General features: G+C 32.1%; 1 protein-coding gene across 2 annotated transcripts in view; it reads right to left on the bottom strand.

Moving 5' to 3' along the window:
• LOC148601730 (condensin complex subunit 1-like) overlaps window positions 1-26,795 on the bottom strand; it is a 34,104-nt gene extending 7,309 nt beyond the window's left edge. For both annotated transcript variants that reach the window (XM_088555210.1, XM_088555211.1), the window contains exons 1-32: window positions 26,657-26,795; window positions 24,328-24,453; window positions 23,656-23,731; window positions 22,658-22,716; window positions 22,020-22,198; window positions 21,288-21,433; window positions 20,821-20,948; window positions 20,337-20,460; window positions 19,970-20,117; window positions 19,221-19,343; window positions 18,069-18,143; window positions 17,437-17,571; window positions 16,909-17,014; window positions 15,273-15,423; window positions 14,728-14,859; window positions 13,492-13,559; window positions 13,200-13,312; window positions 12,181-12,434; window positions 11,357-11,441; window positions 10,876-11,012; window positions 9,662-9,794; window positions 9,124-9,208; window positions 8,041-8,211; window positions 7,016-7,206; window positions 6,363-6,474; window positions 5,777-5,900; window positions 5,033-5,188; window positions 4,261-4,438; window positions 3,511-3,605; window positions 2,878-2,958; window positions 2,183-2,366; window positions 1,238-1,391 (exon numbers count right to left, since the gene is read on the bottom strand). In XM_088555210.1, coding sequence (XP_088411336.1) covers window positions 1,238-1,391; window positions 2,183-2,366; window positions 2,878-2,958; window positions 3,511-3,605; window positions 4,261-4,438; window positions 5,033-5,188; window positions 5,777-5,900; window positions 6,363-6,474; window positions 7,016-7,206; window positions 8,041-8,211; window positions 9,124-9,208; window positions 9,662-9,794; window positions 10,876-11,012; window positions 11,357-11,441; window positions 12,181-12,434; window positions 13,200-13,312; window positions 13,492-13,559; window positions 14,728-14,859; window positions 15,273-15,423; window positions 16,909-17,014; window positions 17,437-17,571; window positions 18,069-18,143; window positions 19,221-19,343; window positions 19,970-20,117; window positions 20,337-20,460; window positions 20,821-20,948; window positions 21,288-21,433; window positions 22,020-22,198; window positions 22,658-22,716; window positions 23,656-23,731; window positions 24,328-24,445 — 4,021 coding nt within the window. In that variant the 5' untranslated portion in view covers window positions 24,446-24,453; window positions 26,657-26,795. The remainder of the gene's footprint in view (window positions 1-1,237; window positions 1,392-2,182; window positions 2,367-2,877; window positions 2,959-3,510; window positions 3,606-4,260; window positions 4,439-5,032; window positions 5,189-5,776; window positions 5,901-6,362; window positions 6,475-7,015; window positions 7,207-8,040; window positions 8,212-9,123; window positions 9,209-9,661; window positions 9,795-10,875; window positions 11,013-11,356; window positions 11,442-12,180; window positions 12,435-13,199; window positions 13,313-13,491; window positions 13,560-14,727; window positions 14,860-15,272; window positions 15,424-16,908; window positions 17,015-17,436; window positions 17,572-18,068; window positions 18,144-19,220; window positions 19,344-19,969; window positions 20,118-20,336; window positions 20,461-20,820; window positions 20,949-21,287; window positions 21,434-22,019; window positions 22,199-22,657; window positions 22,717-23,655; window positions 23,732-24,327; window positions 24,454-26,656) is intronic.
• Between the last annotated feature and the right edge of the window lie 110 nt (window positions 26,796-26,905).

Here is a 26,905-nt window from a genome sequence, read left to right as displayed (position 1 = left end):
AAGAGATGGGTTTTTAGGTGATTAAAAAAGAGAAAGAAATAAACTCTCAAACAGTGTATATCAAAAACTTCACCAGTTTTGCAGATCACTCAGAAATAAATTTTTACTCAAAGCACACAAATTAATAAATTTAGTTAAATTTTCACATTTTTCAAAGACCCAATACAAGTTCTATTTGTGCAGCTGATGAAATTTTTGAAGGGTAAGAACTGACATAAAGCAGAAGCAACATGCAAGTAAAAGAAATATAGCTATATATTGACTAGTTATCAAGTATCACCATGGCAACATTTTATAAATCCTGTTTTGATACAACTATAAAATGTAACCAAAAAAATATTTTGAATTGGTTCCAAAGTGTGAGTCAAATTAAATACCACATTAAATAGATATGTTTGCCCATTTCTAACATTCAGGGTCAAAAAACAAAGCAGATATTGGCAAAATCGGAGGTAAGTATAGGGTAAAAACAGAATCGTAATGGCAAAATCCAGATTTGAAATAGCAGAATTGTACTAAAAAGCAGAAAAAAATCACATCTGAACATTTCATAATTTTGATAATGCATGATATTTGTAAATAAAAAATCATCCAGAATTTTGAGAATCTCCAATCTTCAAATATTTCTTTTATTCATAATTTCAAAGTGAAAATCCAGACAAATTATGAAAAAATTTTAAGGTTAACACCTCTAAAATATTCAAGACAAAATATACATCAAACTTAGACATGGATTTTGATGATACATATTAACTTTACATGACATATATACATTAGAATAAGGAAGAAATATAGTGAAATGCATGTACATATACCAGTAAATAAGGTGCTTAGGTATAGGCAAATGTTCGTGGTCCAAAAAAGCAGAAAACAACTATAATTCATATTCCACGAGTAGGAAAAAAACAAACATGAGGTGAATTCTACAGTGAAACATAATCTTAACAAATTTGAATAACATGTTTTCTTTGTGATTCATTACAAGAGTGAACAAGATAAAAGGGATACTAGGGAATTTTACTGACTTAATGTAAATATACAAATGATGAAGAAGTTTATGACAGTAACTTGGTACATGTACTATACAGCTTGTACTTAACCTTTAAACATAAAAGAAAGACATTCTCTAGAAGAGCATTAGTTTCCATCGGTTTTCTTACAACATCAATTTTTCAACAATGAACTATAAAACAGCAACTACAAAACACGTCTCTAGTGTAAAAGAATATACATGTACCTGGCGTTTTCCCACCAGCTTTGCCTTTCCTTTTGCCCTTTTGAGCATCACTGGCAACATCAGAAGCTTGGCTAGCTTTTATGGCTATCTCTTCCTCTTCTAATCCTTTCTGGTGACAAAGCTCTATCCTCTGTTCTAGTTCATCTAACAAGGCCTACACAAAGTACAATGGTAAATGCACATTAATCCCATAGCTAAGGAAAGTTACAAATCTGATGCATGACACTGCTATTTTAGCAGCACTCTAGATAAGAATCATGCAAAATGTGATACATACTGTGAACCTCAAAACCACGAATTCAAGAATCCACGAAATTGCTTTTCTTCACTAATCCACGAAAAATTGGTATCCAGTTCTTTCACAGTGGTTGGAAAGCCTCGATATTTTCATTTTTGATATTTTGTTTAAAATGTCACATTGAATCAGAAATTAACATGTGGCTTTCCATAAAACCCTTGGTCTAAAAAGATATAAATTATAAAGAATGTATTGCAGAATTCAAAATTAAGTTACTCTGTAAATAACACTGAAATACAATAGAAACTGTTGGATGTGGATGTGATCTCCTACGACCAGAAAGATTGGATCGAATAATAAAACAGGCCATCATACTGACCCATAAAACAACTTAATAATAACAAAGAAATATTGTGTAGACCTTTTTTGTGGTGTTTCAAATATTGTAGAATTTGCATGATTCTTACAAAGACTCACCACAAAAAAAGTTTGCATGTCTCTAATTTAGTTGAATATCTGACATCAATCTTCTCAATTACTATGAATGAGAAAAACTGTCAACTTTTGGTTTTAAGTCTTTTCACTTCTTGTTCCACTAAAGACAAAACAAGACCAGAACAACAGTTCTCTTCATTCTATAACATGATAGCAATAACTACTGATGGTAGTTTAGAAAACATATATAGACTTTAATGATTTAAATTTACCTTAGTCTCCGGTTTAGCAAAGCTCTTAGATTTTGAGATGATCTGACTGAACATTCCATATACGTCATCATCAGCCAATTTGTCACCAAAACATGTAAAGTTCTCCTGAAGTTTACGTAGACCTTTGATACTGTATGATAACATTGACAGACAAAAAGACAGATCACGCCACTGTCTATCAGTTCTGCAATAGTACAAATATAACATGTGACAGATGAGATATTATCTGTATGTAGTCTTCTATAGCCTTTTTACTTTCTCAACTATGTTTGACAATTCAGCACAAACTGTAAAACTGATTTAATCAATTCTGATTACACGTGAAGATTTAAGGAGGTAGACCTCGGGTAAGGGACACAACTCTTAAAAATCATTGGAACATTTGTATTCAACATTTTACATCAATCTCATTTATGCATCAAAGTATCATGGATTGATTTCATTCTGTTTAAAATGAAAGTTTGATAGGCTTTGTTGACATAGAATATGATACAAACAGTCCACTGAATTCAAGAGTTATGTCCCTTACCCTGGGTTTACCTCCTTAAAGAAGCAAATTGAAACAATCCAAACTAATACAAAAGTGTTTCACTAATATCTACTCTGGAAAATATCAGTATATTGTGTGTGATTTAAGGTAAATTAAGCATTGATACAATAATGTCACAGCTTCAGTAATATATTAGTCATCTTACGTTGTTGCCCTGAATCTGTGACAAAGTTTCTCTACTAAACTCTCACACTGCTTGTCCTTCTGTATGAATGAGAATAGGTACCTGAAAAAAAAGAGGGGAATTAATGAAACATTAAGTGAAACTCTGCCACATAATGGTGAAAAAAGGGGGAATGACAAAATGTTCAAAATGGGTTAACTTGAAAACTACATTTTGGATTTAGTTGCAAATTGAACTTAACCTGTACTTTATGGTACTTAACAACTGTACAAAGACTAAAAAAATTCATACATCCATTCTTAAGTTATCACTTGGAAACTGTAGAGAGACGAATAGACACATACAACTCTTCAGAGACCACGCCACTTTGTTTGGCTGGGTATAAATAGTATTCAAATTGATGGGGGGGGGGAAACATCATTTAAATATCTTTCATCATAATTACACTTTTTATTCCTTTTAAAGCTTAAAAAAGCCATCTTAAACATGATTTTTCTTCTTCTTCAAAATGCAATTTTTTGTTGTATATTCAGTGTGAATGATTTCAGATGTTATTTCATGGTCCAAAAACACCACAGAAATTGGTTTTATACAATATTCACCCTGACAACACTGTTTGACTCATAAGGTTGGAGAGAAATGGTGTCTACTTACTTCAAGATAGTTCTAAAATTGTTTTCATCAGTACCAATATCAGGATCAGACAGCCTACTGATAATGTCCGGCATGATGTTATACACAGCATTACCCTAAAAATAGAAATGTTCACATCAGGATGAGACAAACTAGTGATGAGGTGCTCTGAAATTATTCATCGACAATAACCCACACTTTCGTTACAAAAATTATAAAGTTGTTTCTGGCACTTGAAATTTCACTAACTCCCACAATATCATGACATCACAACTGGAAATGTGCAATGTGTATCAAACATCATTTTTCTTAACTAGACAAAAAAAAAGAACTGTGAATCACTGCTTGAAAATCCCTGCTTATCTATATTTTGTATTGAAAATTGTAAGGTAAAAATAATACATAAAAAGTAATAAAGGGAAACATGATTCTAGCAGAAATCAAAATAATGTAATCTAGAGACAAAGACCAGACAGGGAAAACAGACACACATAACAAAGAATGAAAATAACTAAATAATACATACAAAGTAACAAAAGTAATGGGCTACTCTAACTCCACCAAAAACTGGGAAAATGGAATCATAAAGTTATTGAATAGGAATTAAAAAGGGTTCAAAGGCATATTTCAGCCAATCCTGCTAACAATTAACTAGTATAATGATAGGTAAGGTATAAACATGGCATTATCTATCTTTTCCTCTCATTTTGTCAAATAAATGATAGATGAATCTAATCTCACTTTTCCATGATTATTGGAACAAAGGTATACCTTCTTAGCTAGCTCTGAGAAGAACAGCTTGGCAAGTCCACTTATTCTGTCATCTGCATCAACAATACACAAGGCCATTTCACTAATTTGACCTTTGACCTTTACCATGTCATTCAGGATCAGATGTGTCAAAATCTGCATGGTGTTTTTCCTAACCTGAGTGGAGGTGTCTCTCAGTCTACAGTGATAGTGATTAATAGTTTAAAAAATATAAAATATCATTTTTTTGGTCATTTACAAAAAAAAAAGGTTCAAAAATAGAAATGGCGGAATTCAGTTCAACTGAAAATACTCCAATAGGCCTGAAATCAGATTCCACCAATTTGGACCTGAACCTGACGTTGGATGCCAAATATCAAGAGGCCGTGATAAACAGTTGCTAAAAAAAAAGTGTTACTAAAATAATTTTCCTGTCCACCAATAAATTTAGCCAATAATATTGCATAAGTAGAGAAGCCTGCCAAAAATAAATTCATTGAGATCCATAGAAGTTCAGTTAAAACAGATTTTCTGTTTATCCAGAATACTGATATGAAGGGACTTCAAAAGCTATCTGATTTGGACCAGTTTCAAGTTTATTCAAGGTTCAGTTAAGAAGGATTTCATTGTACCACAAGCTTTCTCATACTTTTTGACTTGTCAAGTTAGTTAATGTTCTACTTCACAACAAAACTTTCCAGAAAAAAAAAGTTTTACTCTGCATGAATTAACAATACAGCACCTTAAAGAAATCTATATTTTTTAAACAGACTTTTTCCAACTTCATACCAACCTGCCATAGATATGAGCAGTCCATGGTTCTATCAGATTAGGAAATCTGAATGTCAGGTCTCCCAGAGCTATAATGGTATTAGCTCGAATCACTGGGTTTGTAGACTTTTCTAGGATTGTAAACAACAACTGTAGATTGTCTTCACAGAACGATGAACTGAAATATAAGGTATTGTATCTATATCACACACTACTTCAGAGAAAATAGATAAGTCTACCCTCTGAAAAACATTTTCAACAGAATTTCAAAAGAAACACATTGACAATTTGATCAATAATTAACTTTTCCTATCAATTCTAATTATAACATATATTTCCCTCTTTTAGCTCCATATTTTTTTAAAAGGGATGGGGTAAAACATCCAAGTCTTTAGGGCCCTCCATCATGTCGCTTGGAACAAAATGTTAAAATTTCAAAAAGATTGGATAAATTTTACTCAAGTTATTGTAGGTAACTAAAAGTTAACAGATGTCAATGATGAACACAACAAAATGATACCACTATATGACCAAAAATTGTTTCTGTGGTTGTATAAAAATTTAACAATACATAGCACATTTTTTGTCATTTACCTCAAACTTGTTTCGTGTAAAATAGAGGGCCAAACATGGTCCTTATGATACCTCATCAATTCTTCTGGTCTGTACGTTAATGATAATTGGATTTTAATTCATGACTAAAATTGGTCTATTGAAATAAGGTAAACAAATACTTTTTTAAATCCATTGGTTTTGAAATACCTACCTCACCATCATGAACTTAGATAAGGCCATCACAGCTGCTGTTCTTAGCTGAGGGCTGGAATATTTTGTCTGGTTCTGGCATATGGTAACTAGCAGTGGTCCTAGAATTCCAAGTAAGTTGTTGTCTGTGAAAATAAAAGGATTAGAGTTTGATCAATCACCCCAAGTGACATTTTTGTTTATCAATCATACAAGTTTAAAATCTCAAGAACAATGTCACAATACCATGGTTATAGATTAACCTGATATTGACTTTTCAGTAACAAAATTTCCTGTTCACTGACTTCCCTGTGAAAATTTCTTGTTCATTGATTTCCCTGACATTGACATACCAGTGACAATTTCTTCTTCATATATTTCCCAGCATTGACTTACCTGTGAAAATTTCTGGCTCATAGAAAAGATTTAACTATCAGACAATCTCCTGTTCACAGACTTCCCTGACATTCAGTTACCAGTAACAATTCTCTGTTCACAGATTTTCCTGACAATGACTTAACAGTGACAATTTTCTGTTCACAGACTTCCCTGACATTGACTTACCAGTACCAATTTCCTGTTCACAGATTTTCCTGACATTGACTTACCAGTGACAATTTCCTGCTCACAGATTTTCCTGATGTATTCCACCTCAGCATCTTCAGCTGCAGCTCCAGCAAGACCCAGTTCATCTTCTATTGCTTCACTTTCTACCCTTGACTGAAAAAAAAAAAAAGAATTTAAGGGACCCTGTCACCAATGTACCAGACCACTGGATACTGTAAACTAATCCTAAATAGCCTAACAATCTGTTAAAAAAAACTGGGAAGCCTTGCAAAACAAATAACACATGGATACAAAAGTAAAAAAATTGAATTGTCCATAATTTGGCACTTTTGTCAGTAATCATTATAAAAACTGAAATTGACACCTCAGTTTGTCTCGCATGAAAACATGTTTCGTTCACTTTTCAGAACAATAAGATTTATTTCAACCAGGATTGATAATATTCACGAAACCTCAATGTGCTGCATGATCCAAATCCCAATTGCGCTTATTGAAAAGTCTCTGCAAAGCGTGGAAATGGTCAGAATACATTTTCCAAACTGGGAATGGCTTGGATCAGAAATGATTGGAAATCTGTATATGATAGACTATTGACTGTAAGACCCTATTTTCCACTTGAAATTTGTAAAAATTACAGACAAATCATAAAGGTAGGCATTTATGATTAAAGTGTCAATGAATCAAGGATAAGTACCCTATCTTGCTTCCTACTAGGTTTTTTCTTCTTTTCTTCCTGAACAGCTCTTCGTCTTTTCAGCTCACCAAGGACATTGTTGTCAAGATGTACCATCTGTCCAAAGGCAACATTACCAGCAAAGGAAACCAGTCTGGTCAGTAACACAGTAACCTCAGTCTCAGAATGACCATTGGTATCTTGAGTATCCCCTGAAAATGAGATTTACAATATGTGTAAACACTTATTCTACTAGACGTAGATTTCAAGTTGTTCAATAAGTAGGTTTTTTATTGTATAGATTAGGTCCATATTCAGGCTGATCAGTGATGAGACTCATTATGATTTTAAAATTCATCAACCTAGACATAAACTTTAGCCCTAAGCTAAATCAATAGCCATAAATGATATCTCTCCAGCTTTTGACAGGAGTCTCCCCATATTTCATAAAAAAAAAAAAGTGTTAAGTCTCCCAATATTTCATAAAAGAATTCAACTTTCATCCAACATACATGTGTTAAAGCAGGAGATTTAGCCAAATTTGCAAATTTCTCCTGTCTTATCTGAATTTTCAGCTAACAATTGTAGTAACAATTAAACTTCAATTCTTGTCAAAACAAATTCACTATCCTTGTATAGGGAAACAATGTGTGTCATCTTTCAAAGGAAAGGACGTCATGAAAAATATTGGATTTAAGGAGGTAGACCTGGGGTAAGGGACACAAATCTTACAAATTATTGGACATTTGTATTCAGCATTTTATGTTAATCTCATGTAAGCATCAAAGTAACTTGTACTGATTTCATTCTTTTTCAAATAAAAGCTTGATATGCTTTGGTGAAATTGAATATGATACAAACATATCACTGATTTCTAGAGTAATATCCCTAACCCTAGGTCTACCTCCTTAAGTTCAAATAAAGTCTATATGTAAACGTAAAACATGTTGTAAAACTAAACTTTGGCAAATCTCCCACTTTGAATAAATTTTGAGGGGGAGACCTGCTTTAGTTTTTTGAAGATTAACATCTATGCAACAGCTTACCTGCAGCTGATAGAATCGATTGTTCTAAATGTCCAATCTGTATCAGTTTATCTGCTATGGCCTTGATAATACTGCCACATATAGAATCAGGATGTTCAGATAACTTGTAGATGACTTTCACAGCCTGCTCTGCCAGGGGAACCCAGTAAACATTCTTCTCATCAGAAACACCTGTAAAGATTACAAAAAAGGGAACTAAACATTTATGCTTGTTAAAATCAATTAAGTTAGAATATTGTCAGTGTCTTCTTCTTTGTACTAGCTTCCTATGGATAGGAACACATCTAATATTCGAGTATTTGGATGTAAGTTTGTTTGTTTTGTTTTGAAACTATGTAAAGCACTATACAATTTATATGCTTTATGCTTTATGTTTTTGGTGTTTTTTTTCTTGTTTGTTAACTTTAAAGGATATATACAGAGTTCACTTTTATTTTGTGTAACTATTTTTGTTGTAATTTGTTTTTTTTTTCCAAATTGGTGTATTGACGACGAACAACTATATACAGGACGTGGATATTTTTCGTTATATAGTAATGTCAAAATCTAAAATGAAGGAGTATACGCATATAACTTATGAAACACTTTCACATGCTTTCATGTGTCATTATATTTTTCGGCTACATAATAGAACAGTCCATGAAATTTTTTTTTCTGTATATATTGTTCTTCATCATTGTACTTAAATTTTAACAGTCTAGTAGCTTTAAACATGGACTGAATACCAAGAATTTATTCTCTGTTTTTTTTATCCTGATTTCTTTACTATGAAATAATTATAAGGGCCAAAATTACCATATTCTCCCATCTCACTTATCTATTTTGTTACAAAACTCATGCTTGTGTAATAAAATGAAACCCAAGCTTTCTTGTACACTGTAAAAGTACTTTAATTCATGGATACCAATTTTCGTGGATTAAAGAAGAAACACAAGTTCGTGGATTCTTGACTTTGTGCTTTTTGAGGCTTTCAGTATACAAATCAATGGAAATCTTTTTTGATGGGAACTTAATTTTGTGGTTTGGAAAACCATGAAAATTGCTACCCCACGAACAATAGTACTTTGACAGTATACAACTTACCATTTATTAGCAAATCTGAGAGCCTTAAAAACATATCATTGTCTTCAGGTAACCTATAAGGCTTGTTGGCAACAGCCCCTTTAGCCTACAACAGACAAAAAAACTGTGTGATTATTGTACAACTGTTGATAAAGTAAAATACAACATATTTTGTATCAGAGAAAGAAACAAAAAACTACTGGATGTTATTTCAATGGTTCCAAGAACTGAAATTAGAGCTGTTACATTTAAGTGCCCAGGGAAGGCACTTTTTCACCAGGGGAGCCACTCATTGAAGTTCTATTGATGTTTTTTTTTTTTTTTTATTAACCTTTATATTTGGTCAAGAGACCTGAACATCCACCCACATACAAAGGATAAAAGTGCCTTCCCCTATCCCTCATATGTTTTACTAGAACAGCCTTTATGTCTTTATGCATCTCCATGAAGTGATTGCACACGTCATAGTTTCATGCAATTTTAGCAAATACATTGAATATATTTGTAAATAAGTTTTCATGTTACTACCATGATCAATATTTTATCATTAACATCATACCTTCTTGTCTGTACCCAGCCTCAGTAAAGCCACACATGTATCTTTGGCCAAAACAAAATCACTTGCAGCTCTGGTACCAAGTCCTTCTTTAACTAGGATCTCAACATTACTCTGCACTATCTTTGAATTAGCTCTGGAAACACAATTTAAACTAGACATACTGTGAGGAAGCTCACAAAGAAAAAAAACCATGCCTTAAATAAAGTTACATTATCTCCCGACATTAACTATATTTCTTCATGAACATAAACATATGATGGCCAGCCTTTCTATAAAATGTCATCATATTTCCTAGAGCAGTTTATGAGGAGTTGGGCTTATGAGGTGTTAATGTGTAAGGTCTCACTAACCACTTCCGGGTCAAATGGCCATCCCCCTAAGTAGTACAAAAACACACTGAACCTAGATCTATGCATTGTAAGTGCACTAATCAGTGTATTCTGATCAAAAGTAGTCAAAATAAAGCTGAGAATGTGTACTTTAAAAACATATATGTACTTTACTACAAAAGTATATGAATATTGTTTACATGTGTGAGTAATTTGCCTCCATGCTGTCAGTTAACAGAAAAGGTAAAAATGTGGATTTTCAGTATTATTTTTTCAAGTAAATAAGTGAAGAATTTCTTCAATCATCCTACCATTAGAATAATGATTTTGAAAGCCTTATCTTCCAAGCTTTGCAATGGTATGCAACTTTAAGATGTCATTTGTCCTGGGAATTCACAATGAAACTTTGAAAATTACTTTTTTAACATGTAAAGAAATGGAAACGTTAGAAGTGGTTAGTGAGACCATAAAACACTTTATTTAGATTATCTCCCTTTGGAGTTCTCCAACAGTCACTAAATTCTGAACTTTTTAGGGGTATAAATATAATTGATATACATTAGAAATGTGTTTTATATACATGTATATCACATGTGTTATCAATAGTCATCTGTAAATCTATGAAAAAATCCTATAGAATACAATTGTTTTAAAAGTTACACATTTAATCATACATGTATGCTATTTTAAAAATGTAATATGTAGATCCATTGGGTCGGGTATGAAGAAACACAAACTTGTAAATTTCTCAAGACATCAACAGTAGACATTAGCAGTGTGTCAAGAGCCCAAAATAATCAACTGAATTATTTTTTGGTGGTCCTTTTTTTTCAGAAAATGTGGCATAATTAGTGTGTTGGTGTTTCAGAAAAGTTAATATCTCACCCTGCAGCCATGGATAGAAGGACCAAAGCAGCTCTGCTGTCTTCAGCTGTTGTATTTGGAACCTTCATTGTGAATCTTTCCCATAGCATCTGTATTACTGATTGGTCTAATTCTTCAGACTTCACAAATTCTACAATCTGTAATGAAACATATATTTAAGTAACCAAAATATCTAAAACCAAAGCATTACCTGGAGGGAGAAATGAGCTGAAAATTCTCCTTGTTAGTGCTCACTTCTCCCATTTGTCTTAAGCACGATTGACTAAAACTTCTCCTTTTAATCAATATCTAGTCCCTGCTCAAACATTTCTATATCAATGATATCTTTTGGTAAGATGAATTCATATAATACTATATAATACTATCAGGATGCTCTAAAAAAATAAAACAAATTTAATGATATCTTATAATTTTCCACAGCAAATGATAAGAACTTGAGGATTCTTTTAACCCAATTATTAAAAACAAGCTTGATGCTTACCAATCCCTCCAAAGATGTCAAATCACCAATGGTAGCCCCATCAACCAATGCAGATAAATTCTTCACTATTGTCAGTGCTCTAGATCTAAAATTAAAATTGATAGTAGCCAAATAACATTATTTGAAATCAAATGAAATATTCAATACCTTATAGAATTCAAAATTGTGAATAAAATAATTGTCAATATATGATACTAATAACACTTCCAGAAAAACTACATACAAAATAACTGACATCTAAGTTTTCTGCACAATAAAGAAATACCTCCAACACTTTGTATATATTTATGCTTCATATTATTATTTACTGTATCAACATCCAAAGATATGCCTTGAAAACCCCATGAAAGTTAAATATAGATTCTCCTTCAGTTTCAAGTGGATTATAATATTTCTACGCTTGAGATAGTTTCCTACGCAAATATCAACAATTGGTCTTTTTGACACAGGAAGATGAAATAATTAATACTAATATATTAATCTGCCTTTTATCATCAAAACAATAAACTTGAACATTTCCACATTTGATACATCGAATAATAAATCACAATTCTTACGGACTATATTTACATGCGTTCTAAAGATGATTGTTCAGTTGATAAATGACGGGCAGGATTGATGAATTTGCAAGGCCATGACCTCATATGTAACCAATTAAATAAATCTACTGTATGAGACTTTTTAACCCCTACAGAATTAAATCATTTTTAATCACCTGGACAAGCTGTATAGAAATTTGATGAAAATAATTTCCACATAGAAAAATTGTCTAATGCTTACTTCCTCAGTGTAAAAAAAAAAGAAAAAAGAAAAAAACAACCAACCTTTGGTTTGCGTCTGATGGACTGAGGTATAATCTCTTGTAAGCTCCAACTACAGCATCCTTAATGCCTGACTCTCTACTCCAAATCAGAGGCAACATTCTACGAATACCCATCATCATTATGGCCAAACCAAATTCAAACCCTGTGATGAAGAACTCAACTGCTTCCAGTACGTCTGTGATTGACTTGGAACCAAGCAGTTGACAGATCAGGGGTACAGCCTTTTGTACCTGAGTTGCAAACACCAGAGAATCCTGCAATAAAAAGTTATATACATAGTATAATAGTGTTTTCCCCAGAAATTTCTGAAGGAATTGTCATTTAAGTATTGAGGGCCCTAAACCATCACAGAAGATTACATTGGGGGCACCCCACCTTGACATGAGGGCAATTTATCTACTGAAATCTGCAATAAACATCCTTTACCCTAGTATGGTATTGTAAAACACAACAGGAGTACATGTTAACATGCAATCTTCTAACTTGAATGTTGGGCTTGGCCAACTGGGGGCACATGTAAATTTCATGATGAAGGCAGCACAATGCAGTTCTATGCTAAATCGGTCTAGGGAAACCTTCATATATGGTAAGGTGATATTGAAGATGCAGCAGAACAGATGTATTAAAAAAGTGGCAATGATAAATCAGTGTTCTAGGATTCCTATTTCCCATTACCTGGGGCAAGTGAAATTTGGGTCAGGGAAAGTTAGGTACTTAGTTACACTTTCCTGTGGCAAGTAGAAAACTTCATATGCTGTAAGGATTTGTTGTTAGGAAAGCAGTCATTGACTGTGGGAAAGTTGATTTTATATGGATTTTTCCCGTGGCAACCCCAATTTCTGAAAAATCCTAGAACACTGATAAGTACTTGCAGAGATTACTCTTATGAAAAAGGTGCAGATAATAAACAGACACCATGATCATTATACTTCTCCCGCTTTCATAGTTTTCAAAATCAGTAAGATATGTTGAAACCAAAAAGTTCACACTTAAAACAATGATAATGTCTATCTATAAACCTTGAGATACTGGACTACAATCTGTTGTTTGGATATTTCATTGACAACTTCAGTCTCCATTGGTTCTTGTTCCGGTTGGTTTTCTGATAAAGCAAAGACAGGCTTTCTACCTTCTGAAAAGATACATTATATAACCAAATAGTTTTTTTCTTCAGTTACAAATTTTAAAAATCTGTTTCAATTTTCTTAAAACAGCAGATCATAAATAATACATATGTAACTATGTAAATGATAGCTTATGACCAATTAAATTAAGTTTTTGCTACAGACAACAGATATAAATTTTTAATACCTGAAAATATTTTGTACATGTACTCCATAGTCTTTTCTGGGCTTTTCACATCAGGTTCTTCGTCCTCTCTGGAAAAGTTAAAATTATATTACACTAATGCTGAATAGAATGTCATAATTATAAATCTATCTTTTGACAAATACCATCTGATACTGTATTACATGAAATGAGAATTAACTGCCCAAAATAGAGGCTCCAGGTGGCCTAAACTTGTAAAAATTTGAAATCAAGTGTTTATTTTGTTTTACAGTGACTCACATGAGTTAACAAGAGGCTCCGAGGCGCCTGAATTGCTCACCTGGTTAAAGTTTGTCTTTCAAGGGTAATAAATTTAACAAGGAGATGTCCAACAATTTTGACTCAAGAAAACTTTGGTAGGACTAATCATAAGTATCATTTCAGCAAATGAAAGTTTCTTTCTATCTATTATTATATGTCGAAGATATTGGCTGATAATTAAAAAGAAAAAAAAAAGAAAACAACATTGATCCCTGAAGACTTTTGAAGGATCACTTCAGCAACTAAAAGAGTTTGGCTAAACCTAATGGTTTTGAGATATATGCGAAAAAATGCTGTCTGACCCCTATGTTCTATTTTTAGTAATGGGGGCCATGTTTTTTGATGGATCAAAAATCCCCACATCAGTTCTATGCAGGATATCACAGGGAACATTCATACCAAATTTGGTTTCAATTGGTCAAGTAGTGTCAGAGGAGAAGATTTTTGAAAGAAATAACATTAAAAATAGCAAAAATCATTAAAAGGGGGAAAAACTCCAACATGGCTTAACAGATTAAAACCAAAACTTAATCAGTGATTGATCTCATCATGCTGAACACTTTTACCTATGTCAGAATTTAGCTAAACCTAAATGTTTTTGAGATATATGCGAAAAACTACTGTCTGACCCATATGTTCTATTTTTAGTACCGGCGGCCATGTTTTTCGACGAATAAAAAATTCCCATATTAATTCTATGCAGGATACCCCAAGGAATATTTATGCCAAGTTTGGTTGCAATCAGTCAAGTAGTTTCAGAGGAGAAGAGTTTTGTACAATTGTTAACGATGACAGACGCAAAGTGATGGCAATAGCTCAGGTGAGCTAAAAATGAACAATATCTAAGTACTAGCAAATCAGTGTTAATTTGATAAATTTTCAGTGTCATTCACTGAAAACTATCCAATTTAATAAGCATTAAAAAACTAATAAGGCTTATCATGACTCAATATTTACTCTTCTTCGTCTTTTTTATTGTTCCCAGCAAACACAGGTATTTGTGGAAAGACATCCAGCATGGCCCATGTCAGCACTACAGCTTCCTGAAACTTCTCTTCACTTATCAATGTGTTGATTCTTTGTATCACACTGCAATCAAATAGTTAGTAAATGTATCAGAAGGAATGATCAATATTTTTTAACAAAGCACAAATTACCAACACTTGGTTTGTATTCCAAGCTTAACAAATTCTTTAAGAACTTCACTTTTCATTTGACAAAGGGAAAGTGGGGCATAATCATCATCTTTCCCATACCAAAATTGCACTTGCCCCAGGTGAAGGCAATGTGGAATCTTAGAACACTGAAAATCAAATATCTCTTAAAAAAAGTTATGAAATTAAGTATTAATCACAAGTCTCTTTAAAATTATGTCAATAATCTTGCCTTTAAGCACATAATATACCTTTCCTTAAATAAAATAAGTGACAGTGTTGTACCATTATACGATAGTTAATTTTTTTTTTTGCAGTTTATAAAAATGATTTCACAATAAACAATACCTTTCTGAAGTTTCATCCTCAGGAATTTTCCCATTATTGCCATTTTCTTTCTCTTCTTCTTCAAATTCATTGTCTTGGGCTGATCTGATTGCTCGTCTGATCTTAGATTTCAATGGCTTCCATTCTTCATCAACTTTTTCAGTTATATTATCTGTAATGAGGTTCAAAAGATAAGGATATTGATATTCATGATGCTTGAAATCACAGTTTACCAAAAATTAAGGTTTAAAATTTTCACATTTCAAAAACCTGTATATAAACAAACTTCCATTTGGACTAAAATTAAGCAAGTTTTTATTTTCACTTAGTATTCCAATGAACTCTTTTAACAAGTGGCTGTCAAAGAGACAGCACACTGGATTTTCCAGCACAAATATGTTTTCCCCTGTAAGTCAGTTGACCAATGTTCATATTTGTGTTACATGCCTAGAATGGTGTCCTTGATAAACTATTTGTAATATTAAGTAACATTCTGTGCAAGATTCAGGCAATGGGTGACACATCATTTTCCCCAATTTTGTCATTTTTGCATAAAATATATTCAGTACATCTATAAAAGAACCAAAAAGCTATTAATGTTTATCCTGAAGCATCTGTGACGTAGATATTTTTTGACTGCTCATAAAGGGAATTTCAACTAAACTTGACCTACCAATACCTTAAAAAGTCAAATTTTACAAACACTTTGATTTTTATTTCTGGTGGTTATCAAGTATAATATAGTTGTAAATGCAATGAAATCTGTTCGTTTTTTCCTTCATGTGCCACACCTTATATACATTTTGTACGATCCTTAGACGCAGAAGTACTTAATAGGATAATTAATTGGAAAGAGTGAATAACCAAATTATGATCACGAGGGTAGAAGATAACCACGATAACCAATTGATTATATTATTTATTATATAGATTTCCTCAATTATTCATTGTTATTAAGATGAATTTTATATTTTGAGAACAGTGGATTGATATTCATGTTGTGAAGTTTTGGTAAGAGAAAGTGTGAGGGTAAAATTACCGAACTGAATTCACAGAGTGAATTATCGATTTTTTTTACACTGGGAACATTCGGTAAATCACTGCTATCTATATAATAATGGTAAGTCTGTATCATACAGATGCAATATCTTCTAAAACCAATTAGTAAATTAAACTTTGTTAATGCAAAACAAATGTCCCCATCCCTTTCCCATGCCAATTGACTAAATCCTTTTCAAGTTGTTGAAAGGATAAGGTTCAAAGTTCTGCAACAAAAATGACCAGCACTTTGAAACAAAATAACCAATATTTGTCAAAATCAAACTTGAAGGTTAATTTGTCATACCAAATATAATATTAAATTCATAAAGCAACTAGCTAAATTCTTTTCAAGCCATTGAACATACAAAGCTTGGCAGCCACCAGCCCAGCATATATCCCATAACTAATGAACTATTTCCTTCGGAAAATCTGGTTAAAAATAAAAACTCACAAAGTATTTCAGTACTTAGAATGCAAACTAAATACAGAAATGATAATTTTCTAATTAACTATTTCAGATTAATATTCAAATGTATAGTTTTAAATGGAACTTTGGTAAATTGAATTTAGGCATCTATGTGTTTGTGACACTTTAAAAAGAGGATTTTTAACATACCTGCTTGAGAGGATTCAGTCTCCATTTCTTCCTCAACACCTCCTCTCATTTCCTTTAACTTTTCTTTCTCTTTTTCATAGTTTTGCTGTAATTCCTCAACAGATAGCTAAAAGTAATAATATCATCATCATAATCTCTAGAATATAATGTTTAATAAAAGTGTCCAGACAAGGAATAAAATTCACGACGCAAGTCAAAAGAACTCAACAATAAACTAACATCAATCTCAACAAATTTTCTAAAAACATTGTTCCCTTAATACTAGTTTGGTCGATTCTTAATTCATCGTCGATAATGGCAATAACACAAGCCATGCAAAGTGTGACACACTCTTAACATACACCGTGACTAGACCTTGAAAATTAATAAGATTTTAGATAAGACTAAGAACTTAGTACATACACACACAAAGTTAAGTTGAATTCCATACAAGATTGCTCATTCTAATTATTCAAAAGAAGTATCAAAGAACATGCTACTATCTTCACTTTTGCAACTTCATTGGCAAGAGAATGATGAAAAACTGACCTTAGCAGCAAATGGATTGCACTTGATGAAAGCTGTAACAAGCTGGATGGCATTCTTCCTAACCTGACTGGATTTATCCGCTAATCTTCCAATTACTAAAGTCAGAACTTTTTCTTGCCATGTTAATGGGCAACACTAAAAATAACATTACATAACATACTTTAAAGTAATCTGGTTCCCTGGTCAATATCATAGTCGACCCTAGGATCGCTAAAATATAGACTCAGGTCACCAGCGATGGATATGTACAATCTATGAGTAAATTGGCACTCATGAAATAAAGTAAAAACCAAGATGAAATTATCTAAATCAACATATTTATTGCGCATTTGTATCGAAAGATGAACTCAGTAATTTTAAAGAAATATTTCATCGTTGCTTCTAGGCAATCTTGGCTGATCAATTTCTACATCATTCTATATAAGTAAGACTTAAAACTTCTATTAAACTAAAAACTAATGTACAAAATTAGATTTAACCCAGCAAATGTATACCATAAGCTAACAATATACATTTAAAATTCTTTCAACAGATCATTCAAAGTTAAAGTTTCAACATTGATATAATTAATAGACAAAGCAATCAAAATATATGTACTTTTCAAAAACAGGAAAAACATGTATGTTTTATACCTTTTCATTAACAATGTTCAACCATATTTGTAAAACTTTACTTCTAACAAAAGCGTTAACATCATGGATATGTTCCTGAAATGTACAAGAAAAATTATATATGTTGAATCAAGCACACTTAATTGTTGAGATTGATAGAAAAAATTGATGAAATCCTTTTTTTTTTATCAGTGAAATACATGTAAGCTAAATCGAAATGTTCATTATACTGTGGATTTCTCTTAATCGCATATTTGTCTGAAATTGTCATTCCAAGGGAAAATACCTCATATTTACAATATTCAAATGAGGTATACTCTTTCGTCATGTCTAATTAGATTCCTGCTTAAGTGTCTAGTCAAAAGAAAGAGAAAATATAGTTGTAAAACCAAATTTCTTGAGGTATTTCACTAACGATGTATTGTTGTTTTATCCAGTTAGGTACATTTTTGTTGTACATAATGAAAAATATTTATGCAATTTAGAGGATTTTTTACATGGATAAGATGGAAGATGTTTTTGTTCTTTGAGTTTGTATGCAATTAACAAGTATAGGAATAAGTAGAATCCACTATATTCAAATAGAATTTCAGATAATGGTGAGATAGTCTCCTTTATAAGTGCAATTAAGGAGGCAGACCTAGGGTAAGGGACATAACTCATGAAGTCAGTGATATGTTTGTATCATATTCAACTTCACCAAAGGCTCTCAAGCTTTCATTTGACACAGAATGAAATCAGTCTAAGTGACTTTCATGCTTACATGACATTGATGTAAAATGCCGAATACAAACATTCCAATGATTTTTAAGAGGTGTGTCCCTTACCCTAGGTCTACCTCCTTAAGAGCAAACAAGAGAAGACATACAAGTACTGCGATTTAAAAGTGAAATAAAGTTTTCTCATTTTTATTTTTCACTATTTAATGGAATTTTAAGTAAATTGTACTGAAATTGATGCCATTATTTCTATTACAGCAATTTTTTTTCAAAGCTAAAGAGACTTTTTTACATTGCATAAATGTAGACTTCCAAAAAGAGTAAAATCATAAAATCGCAATAAAATCTGCTCTTTTACTGATTTGAGAAGCTTTCCCCATTTTTTTTAGCTTAAACTAACAATTACACTGAAGAATTTGTTGACCTTCCTCTATATATAGCAAGATAAACCTACCGTTAAACATTCCAAAAACTGTTCTCTTGTAGATTTCATCTTACTGTCCAAGTCATCTTTACTGAGGACTTTCAGCACGATTTCTCCCATGACACCTAGTACTCCATTTCTTAATGTGTATGACTGAAATATTACAGTACAGTCAAAGTAAAAAAACTTCTATTCATAAAATACAATTAGAAAAAATACATTTCAGGCTGAGTTTATCCAGCAGTTTGACAAGTATGACTGCTTAGACTATTTTTTATTTTATTGTTTTCAATACATACTTATGTGGGAATATCATTTTTACATATTATAATATTTGCAAAGAAACAAACCAATTTTTCTCTCTAACACACCACATTAAAAAGCATATTTTTGATTCATTTCAATTCTATTTACTAGAGTGTTTGTACGTACATGTAGTACAATGCAAGGGATACTCTTGTTTACCAGAGCAAATTATAGCAAGAATGGAACAAGAAATCTGTGAGCGATGGCTCACTAGTAATACCCTTGCTATCATGATATACAGCAAATAAACAAAGTCCTTGGAAATAGGCAGTTTTTAAATATTTCCAAAAATAGATCCCAACATATGGCATACTTACAGGAAAAATGTGTTACAGTTTCAAGCCATTGTGATATGTAGTTCCTGAGAAAATTGTGACGGAAAAAATTGTAATTGACGCACACACAGACAAGGGTAAAACAGTATACCACCCTCTCTTTCAGAGCGGGATATAATTATATTTTATCAAACTAACCTCCTCATCAAGATGGCACATGAGAACACTTATACTGGGTAACATCACCATTGGTATCTTTTCTGCCACCTCAACAAGAAAAGCAGCTATACATCTTGTACCAGAAGGATCTCTTGCAATATCTTTAGGGTCCAGTCTACCAACTTCCCTACAAAATAAAAAAAAATTGTTTCATTCACAATTTTATGGAAGGAACAATATACTGTAGCTTCTTTGGTCTGAGTGCAGAAAACAATCATTGCAATATCTATAAAGGCATGATCTGTCAAGGCCTACAAATAAATACATGTATACAATAATGAAATATAGGAATTGTTATTTATTCTCTGTCTGTATGGTACAAGACTCATAATAAGTATTAAATTACCTCATAATTTCTTGAATAACACTTTTGACCCCAAGTTCATTAGTGATGATTTCAATGGTATTAGCTAATGGTGACACAAGATGTTCAAAGTGTTGAATCAACTGTAGAATCTTTAGACTGGCACCTACAAATGCCAAGAAACATTACAACATTATGATAAATTTTCAAGTCTCATAAATTTTTAAGAAATTCTAGTCTTGCATACAATATCATGTACATGTAAGTCCTAATCAATCAAGAGCTATCCAAAAAGTCTAAACTGTTCTGACATAACTTTCCTGGATGATTAAAAGAAAGACTTTACTACCACAAAAAAGACAAAATTCAAAACAGTTACTTGATTAAAAATTGAATAAACATCAATCTTTTTTAATCAAGCATTAAACTGAATGCATACTGTCTGACCAATCTACTTGCTAATTGTCTGAATGACTACACACTAAGTTTATTGACTACAGAAAACAAGGACATAAATGTTACATACTGAGTCCATGGTTATATCTCTTAGCCATTACACCTATTAGATGACTAACAGCATCTCTAGTTTCCTTAGATGTAACTCTTGTGATGCTGGGATTTTCTAACAGCTTGTATCCACAGTTAGTTACCAAACTAAAAACATACAGCAGTATTTTAAGCAAGATAAATTGTATAGATTAAAAAAAATAATACAAAACATTTTATACCTTTACAGAGATTAGAACTGTTTTGTTTTGAATTAGTTTTGTTGGGGTAGGAAAAAGTTTCTTCACCTCTCCCTACCTATACATTTATTTCTGGAAAACCCATTAGTAAATTTTGACAATATCTCTTATCTATATATATCTCTTACATTATATCTCAATATAATTTTAATGTTGGAAGAGTGAAAAAGTCAAGAAAATCACTATACCAGATGCCACCAAAGAAAGAGTCTAAACTCCCAAACAATTAAGTGACACCATATCTTACGTGACAAACTCTTCTTCTACAATAGGTGGATCCCATAGTCTGTGTATATTAGGCGTAACCAGATGTAGTAAAGCTTTGATTCCCACTTCTTTCTCCTTGTCCCAATCTATTCCTGTATCGCTTGGCTTTTTCTTTATTTTTCTTCCCTATAAAAAAATATGAAATTATCTTGAATAAGATAACGACCTTAAAACTGAAACTAAAACAGACAATGAAAGTCTCATTCTGATCTAGGAAACTATCTAAGAATGACATATAAGAGTAATCAAGGGAACCAAGTTTATAGTGGTAATCAAAAGAATGTAATTCCAGGGAAAAAGACCAGACATGGAAAACCGAAATACACAACAAAGAACATAAAGTAACTAAAATCATACATACAAAGTAACAAAAGCAAATGAGCAACTCGGACTCCACTAAAAAGTGGGAGCATAGACCAGGTGCACTGGTAGGGTAAGCGTCCTCTGCTTTTCTAGAAACATCCGCCAACTTATATAACTTACCCAATGATAACCAAACTGAAAAAGCATAATTTAACATTAATACCCCTTAAAGTTTACACTTTCAGTTTCTACAATTTTCACAATTTTTCACATGTGATAAGTCAAATATGATACAAATGTATAAATGTAAAGTTAGCATAAAAATTAAAAAGGATGTTTGTACTTTTTAATTATTAAAAATAAAAACAGAAAAGGAAAGAAAAAGAAAACACATCTGTAGACTAGATACCTTTGCATTTACAACCTGACTGGTGCTTGGTTGTGTATCTTCATTTTCAAAGATTTCAGAGAACTGGCACAATAAGTAACAAATCATTTTAATCATGTTTGAACATTCTTTCCTTGTCTCCGGTTCAATGCTAGTCTCATCAAGTGTTGTGGCAATACTGTTAATGAAACCATTAGCAACTGCAATAATAAATACAGCATTAGCATTTTAGTATTTTGGCTTCATATAAATTTTTGTAAGCATTGAAAATCTACAACACTTAAACCTTGATAGAAAATAAGGCTAGTAGAATAACAGTGGTTTACCAAGGATTTTGAAACCATTAGTCACTTTTGCTAAATTTAATGAAAATCATATGGAAAGTGACTAATGTATCTTTTTGGCCGATTAGATTAGTCTATGACTACAATGACTAGTACTAGCTAAATCACTGGTATAAGATCACATTCAGATAGATACATGTAAGATTAGATTAGTCAATGACTACAATGACTAGTACTAGCTAAATCACTGGTATAAGATCACATTCAGATAGATACATGTAAGATTAGATTAGTCAATGACTACAATGACTAGTTCTATGTACAAACTCATATTCGAAACTTTTCTAAGGTAAAATGTAGAGTATATTTACATACTTTTTATCAGTAACTGCCATGCTTCTTCTTTCAAATCACCATTGACATCTTTCTGAAGACTGAAATGTAATGAAAATAATAATTGGATGGTGAACTTTAATTAATGAGGCCCTTATTAAGAACATAAGACTAGATACAGTAATACATGTAGGGTACGTTTTTCAAAGAATATCAACAAAGACCAAACATCAATTTCAAAAAGTACATTGCTCAAAGTCATACTGATCACTTCTCCTGTAATTCAAAAAAAGAAAACAAAAAACAAAACAAAACCCAAAAAAAACTATGAATAGTTTGAAGTTATGTACTGTGAAAGTACTATAATTTGTGGGGTATCAGTTTTCGTGGTTTTGGTGTGTAGGCCAAACCACGAAATTTGGTTCCCAATGAAAAGCAGATTTCCATTGATGTGTATACTGAAAACCTCAAAACCATGAATTCAAGAATCCACAATTTTTTGTTTCTTTCCCTATCGGCTTAATAATAACTCAGACTGGTTTCATTTCTCTCAGAAGAATTATTTTTCTGGAGAATCAATGACCTTAACACCTAGCAGATAATAAGGGCAAACATGTCAAGTGTCATTAGTGAACTTAATTTCAATTTTTCAACCAACAATTATCCATATACAGCAGTGTCTCAACTGGTATAAATAAAGGGCCTAATGTCTCTTCTTCCTTTTGATGTGTCCTTTTCAACTCTAAAAAACATGAAATGTCATTTCAGCCTATTATCTTCTAACTTGGTGCCTCTGTTACAGTTGATTTAACAATGAAATCATTGCATGATCCAAGAAATAGACAAATTATTAAAACATTCAAATCTGTTTACACCCAAAATGTATAAGGTCACTCAGGTGTACCCTTTTGATATTAGTTAGCCTACCAAAGTGCCTCCTTTCTTAATTTTCGAGCTAGGCCTAGATGACTCCTACATGTACTTAGCATTCAAATTCTTTTAACCTATCAATGGACATCAGGTTGAGCTATTTCACTTACCAAACTACACTAAAAAGTGTATCAAACTTCTGCAGCAAGCATTTACTTCCTTGGCTTCTTAAAGAAGTCTTTAGATCTGAAAATATCATATGTAAAAATGTAAAACGTCTGTTTTTTGTATACCATGTAAGGCATATTTTTAAGTAGCACTCCAGCTAAGGATCATGCAAAATGTGATTCAAGGGTAAAAAGCCTACATATTCTTATTTTTGATATTTTGTTTGAAATGTCATAGAAAACAGAAATTAACAAGTGGTTTTTCATAAAACCTGTGCTCTTAGGAGATAAAAATTGTATAGAATGCACTGTAGATTTCAAAATTAATGGAGATAACTCTGTAAATGATGTAAATACAATAAAATCTACTGGATTTTTAATGTTGATTATCTACTAAGAGCTGGAAGATTTGAATGAATAATTACATATTTCATAATATAGACCCATAAAACAACTTAATTACAAAAATTAAAATATGAAGCCTTTTTTTTAGGGTGTATCACATTTTTCAGATTTTGCACGATTCTTACAAAGACAGCTACTTAAGGTCTTAAAATGTAGTGAGGTTGTATAAAATGATGACATGATTGAAACCACAAACAAAGATATTACTATGCTATTGGGCTTTTGTTTTTTCTTTGCATCCTGAATGCATGTAACATATTCAATACTTACCCTGAAGAGCTCCTGGAAGTTCTCTAAGAGTTGCTATTTCTGTTACAACAAATTGATCAATGCCTGTTCTGTTTAGCAAGTCATCACGACATGATGGGATAACAAACTCAAAACTCATATTTTTTCCTGAAAATAAAGACACATAATACATGTATCTAAACACTTTAGAATTTGAAGTTCATTTTCATACAATTACAAAGAAATATTTATACAGCTTCATGTATATTAAAGTTTTCAATTATACAGTGTTAGTGGTACATTTATGTGTATGCAAGCCGTAGTTCAAACTGAAATCATTGTTGAGCATCATACTCCAGTATAAATCTACTGCAACGAAAGAAGGAAAATAATTTGTGTTAAAAATATCACCTGGCCGGTGGTCAATATTGGTTCCAAAGATGGCTAATTTGTATCAGTGTACTGTTTAAGTTGCTTCCTATCAATAATAGATATCTATATTTACAGTATGATCATTTATTTTAAATAAGCTCCCTGAGTCATTGTACTTTTGTTCTGTCTTGCATGTGATAAATAAAAATGGTTTTACTGTTATTTTCATGACAAAAAAATAATGATTACTGACAAGGATTTTGTTTGCAAAATTTCTATGGACCAGTATTGACCAGCATACACACTAATTATTGTATCTGGTGGTTCATGCACCCCCTGAGCTTTGTATTTGGGTGAACAATGGGGTTTTTAATGGTACAAGTTAAACAGTCCTTTCCTTCAAAATTCTCAATGACTAGCCCAAATAATAGAGGACTGTAAAGGATTCAAATAGTCCACAAAAGAAATGTACACATCATTTCACTATCCTGAATCAATTTTTACTAGCCCTGGGCTTTGGGCTAGTGGATAAAGGCGAGCACTGCTAAGTTACTCGACAAACATGTAAGCAGACTAATATTTCACTTATAATGTTTTAGATATTTCTGAATATTGACACATTGTGGCAAGAAACATTTTGTTCTAAGAGACAGAACTAATGGAAGACCCAAAAAATAAAGATTAAAATTCAAATTGAATATTGTTAATGTACATGCACAAAAGTTTTATGTAGTAAAATTTTACATACATGTTACATGATTTTTACTGTACACGAACAAAGTACTGCAGTACATGAATGGGCATGCTGATTCACCACTTTAGGTCTGTATTTTGGAATTATTGAGAAATTAAAAACAATGAATTATATGTAACCTGAATGGTACTCCAGCAATGCTAGAGGTTGTCTGGCAACCTATTTTCTGACTTGGTGCCATCCTAACCTCTAGCATCTGACATGTTGAAAGCCACAGCAAATGTGAATTAGTTTAACATTTGTTCTAAAACATTTTAAGTCTTTTATTTACATAAAAAGTTTAACCCGAAATCAAGCAATAAAAATCCTAAAAATTTGTTAAATACCTAAAAAACATTTGTAATGAAGACAGTTGTCAAATTGACAAGCAATTTTGAATTAGGTCACTAATTATATGGAATACAACATATTTTTGACAACACGAACTTGAAGTTGGTAAAGGCAATTCGTTTGTTAATTTGATATGTTCGTTTCACAAGTTTAATAATTTTTTAATAAGTTTTCACTAATTTAATCAACCGGAATTATGCACTCAAAAAAGCCAAACACCAAATGTGATGTACATTTTAACTGAATTTACAAAGGATTTCCAGGATAGCTGGATTTTCTCATCGGGTAGGTCATTTGTTTTTCTTCAGTTTAGCCACCTTCTACTGTATTATGGTAAAGAAACTGTATAAAATGTTTTAAATGGTAAATAGTTTAATTCTGCGGATTTCTAAGAACGGCGGAACAAGTGTTGTGCAATATGGCACCCAGAAGAGGTTGGGGTATGGAGGAACAGAATTCCAACCTATTACGTTTTAGGAGTAACCTGAATGGTATTGAGTTAAATTTAATTTATTCCCTCAGTTATTATCGGTGTTTGTGATAGGAATAAGATCATGATTGAATGCTACTTTTGCTTATGACTCCTAGTTGAGTTGGAGATATGTGGGGATAGCTTCCTTACACAGACATACAAAACTAAAATACAGTAGTCTGAAATGGGGTACTCTTTGGCATGATCAGCAAGCTTCTGCTTTATAGTATGGGGACAAAGGTCTTGTGTTTGGATCCCAAGTAAGTACTGTTATGAAATAAAACCGGCACAGATAGAATGTAGCTCTCAATTGGGTCTTTTCCTCCTTTGATATAAACTAAAGCTCGCTATCTCGGCTTTTTGAAGAGAATGAACCCCCTTTTCCCTTATCTTTTGCAGCATGCAGGATGGCTAAGGACTTTTAAAGTGCATATAGTACCTACCCTACAGATTCAATGCTTCAAGATTAATTCTTTCCTTTTGATCTGATGCTTAATATATGAAAGCTACAGTTTAACAACATTCATGTGTTTCGCGTTGTTTACAAACTTTCGAATTTCAGACTTTCCGCCTTTTATTCAAGTCTTCTTTTGACCAATGAAAAGACAGCAATTAATTCTGTTCACAAGAAAAAGTAGTAAATATCTGAGATATTATACAAACAATTCTTTTGAAATATTTTTGAAATAAAT

Source organism: Perna viridis, chromosome 12, assembly GCF_037379345.1.
Source record: "Perna viridis isolate PV_CMFRI_1.1 ecotype Kerala chromosome 12, ASM3737934v1, whole genome shotgun sequence".
Lineage (NCBI taxonomy): Eukaryota > Metazoa > Mollusca > Bivalvia > Mytilida > Mytilidae > Perna > Perna viridis.
Note: the sequence above shows the minus strand (reverse complement) of the source record. Positions and strands in the feature narration are given on the sequence as shown.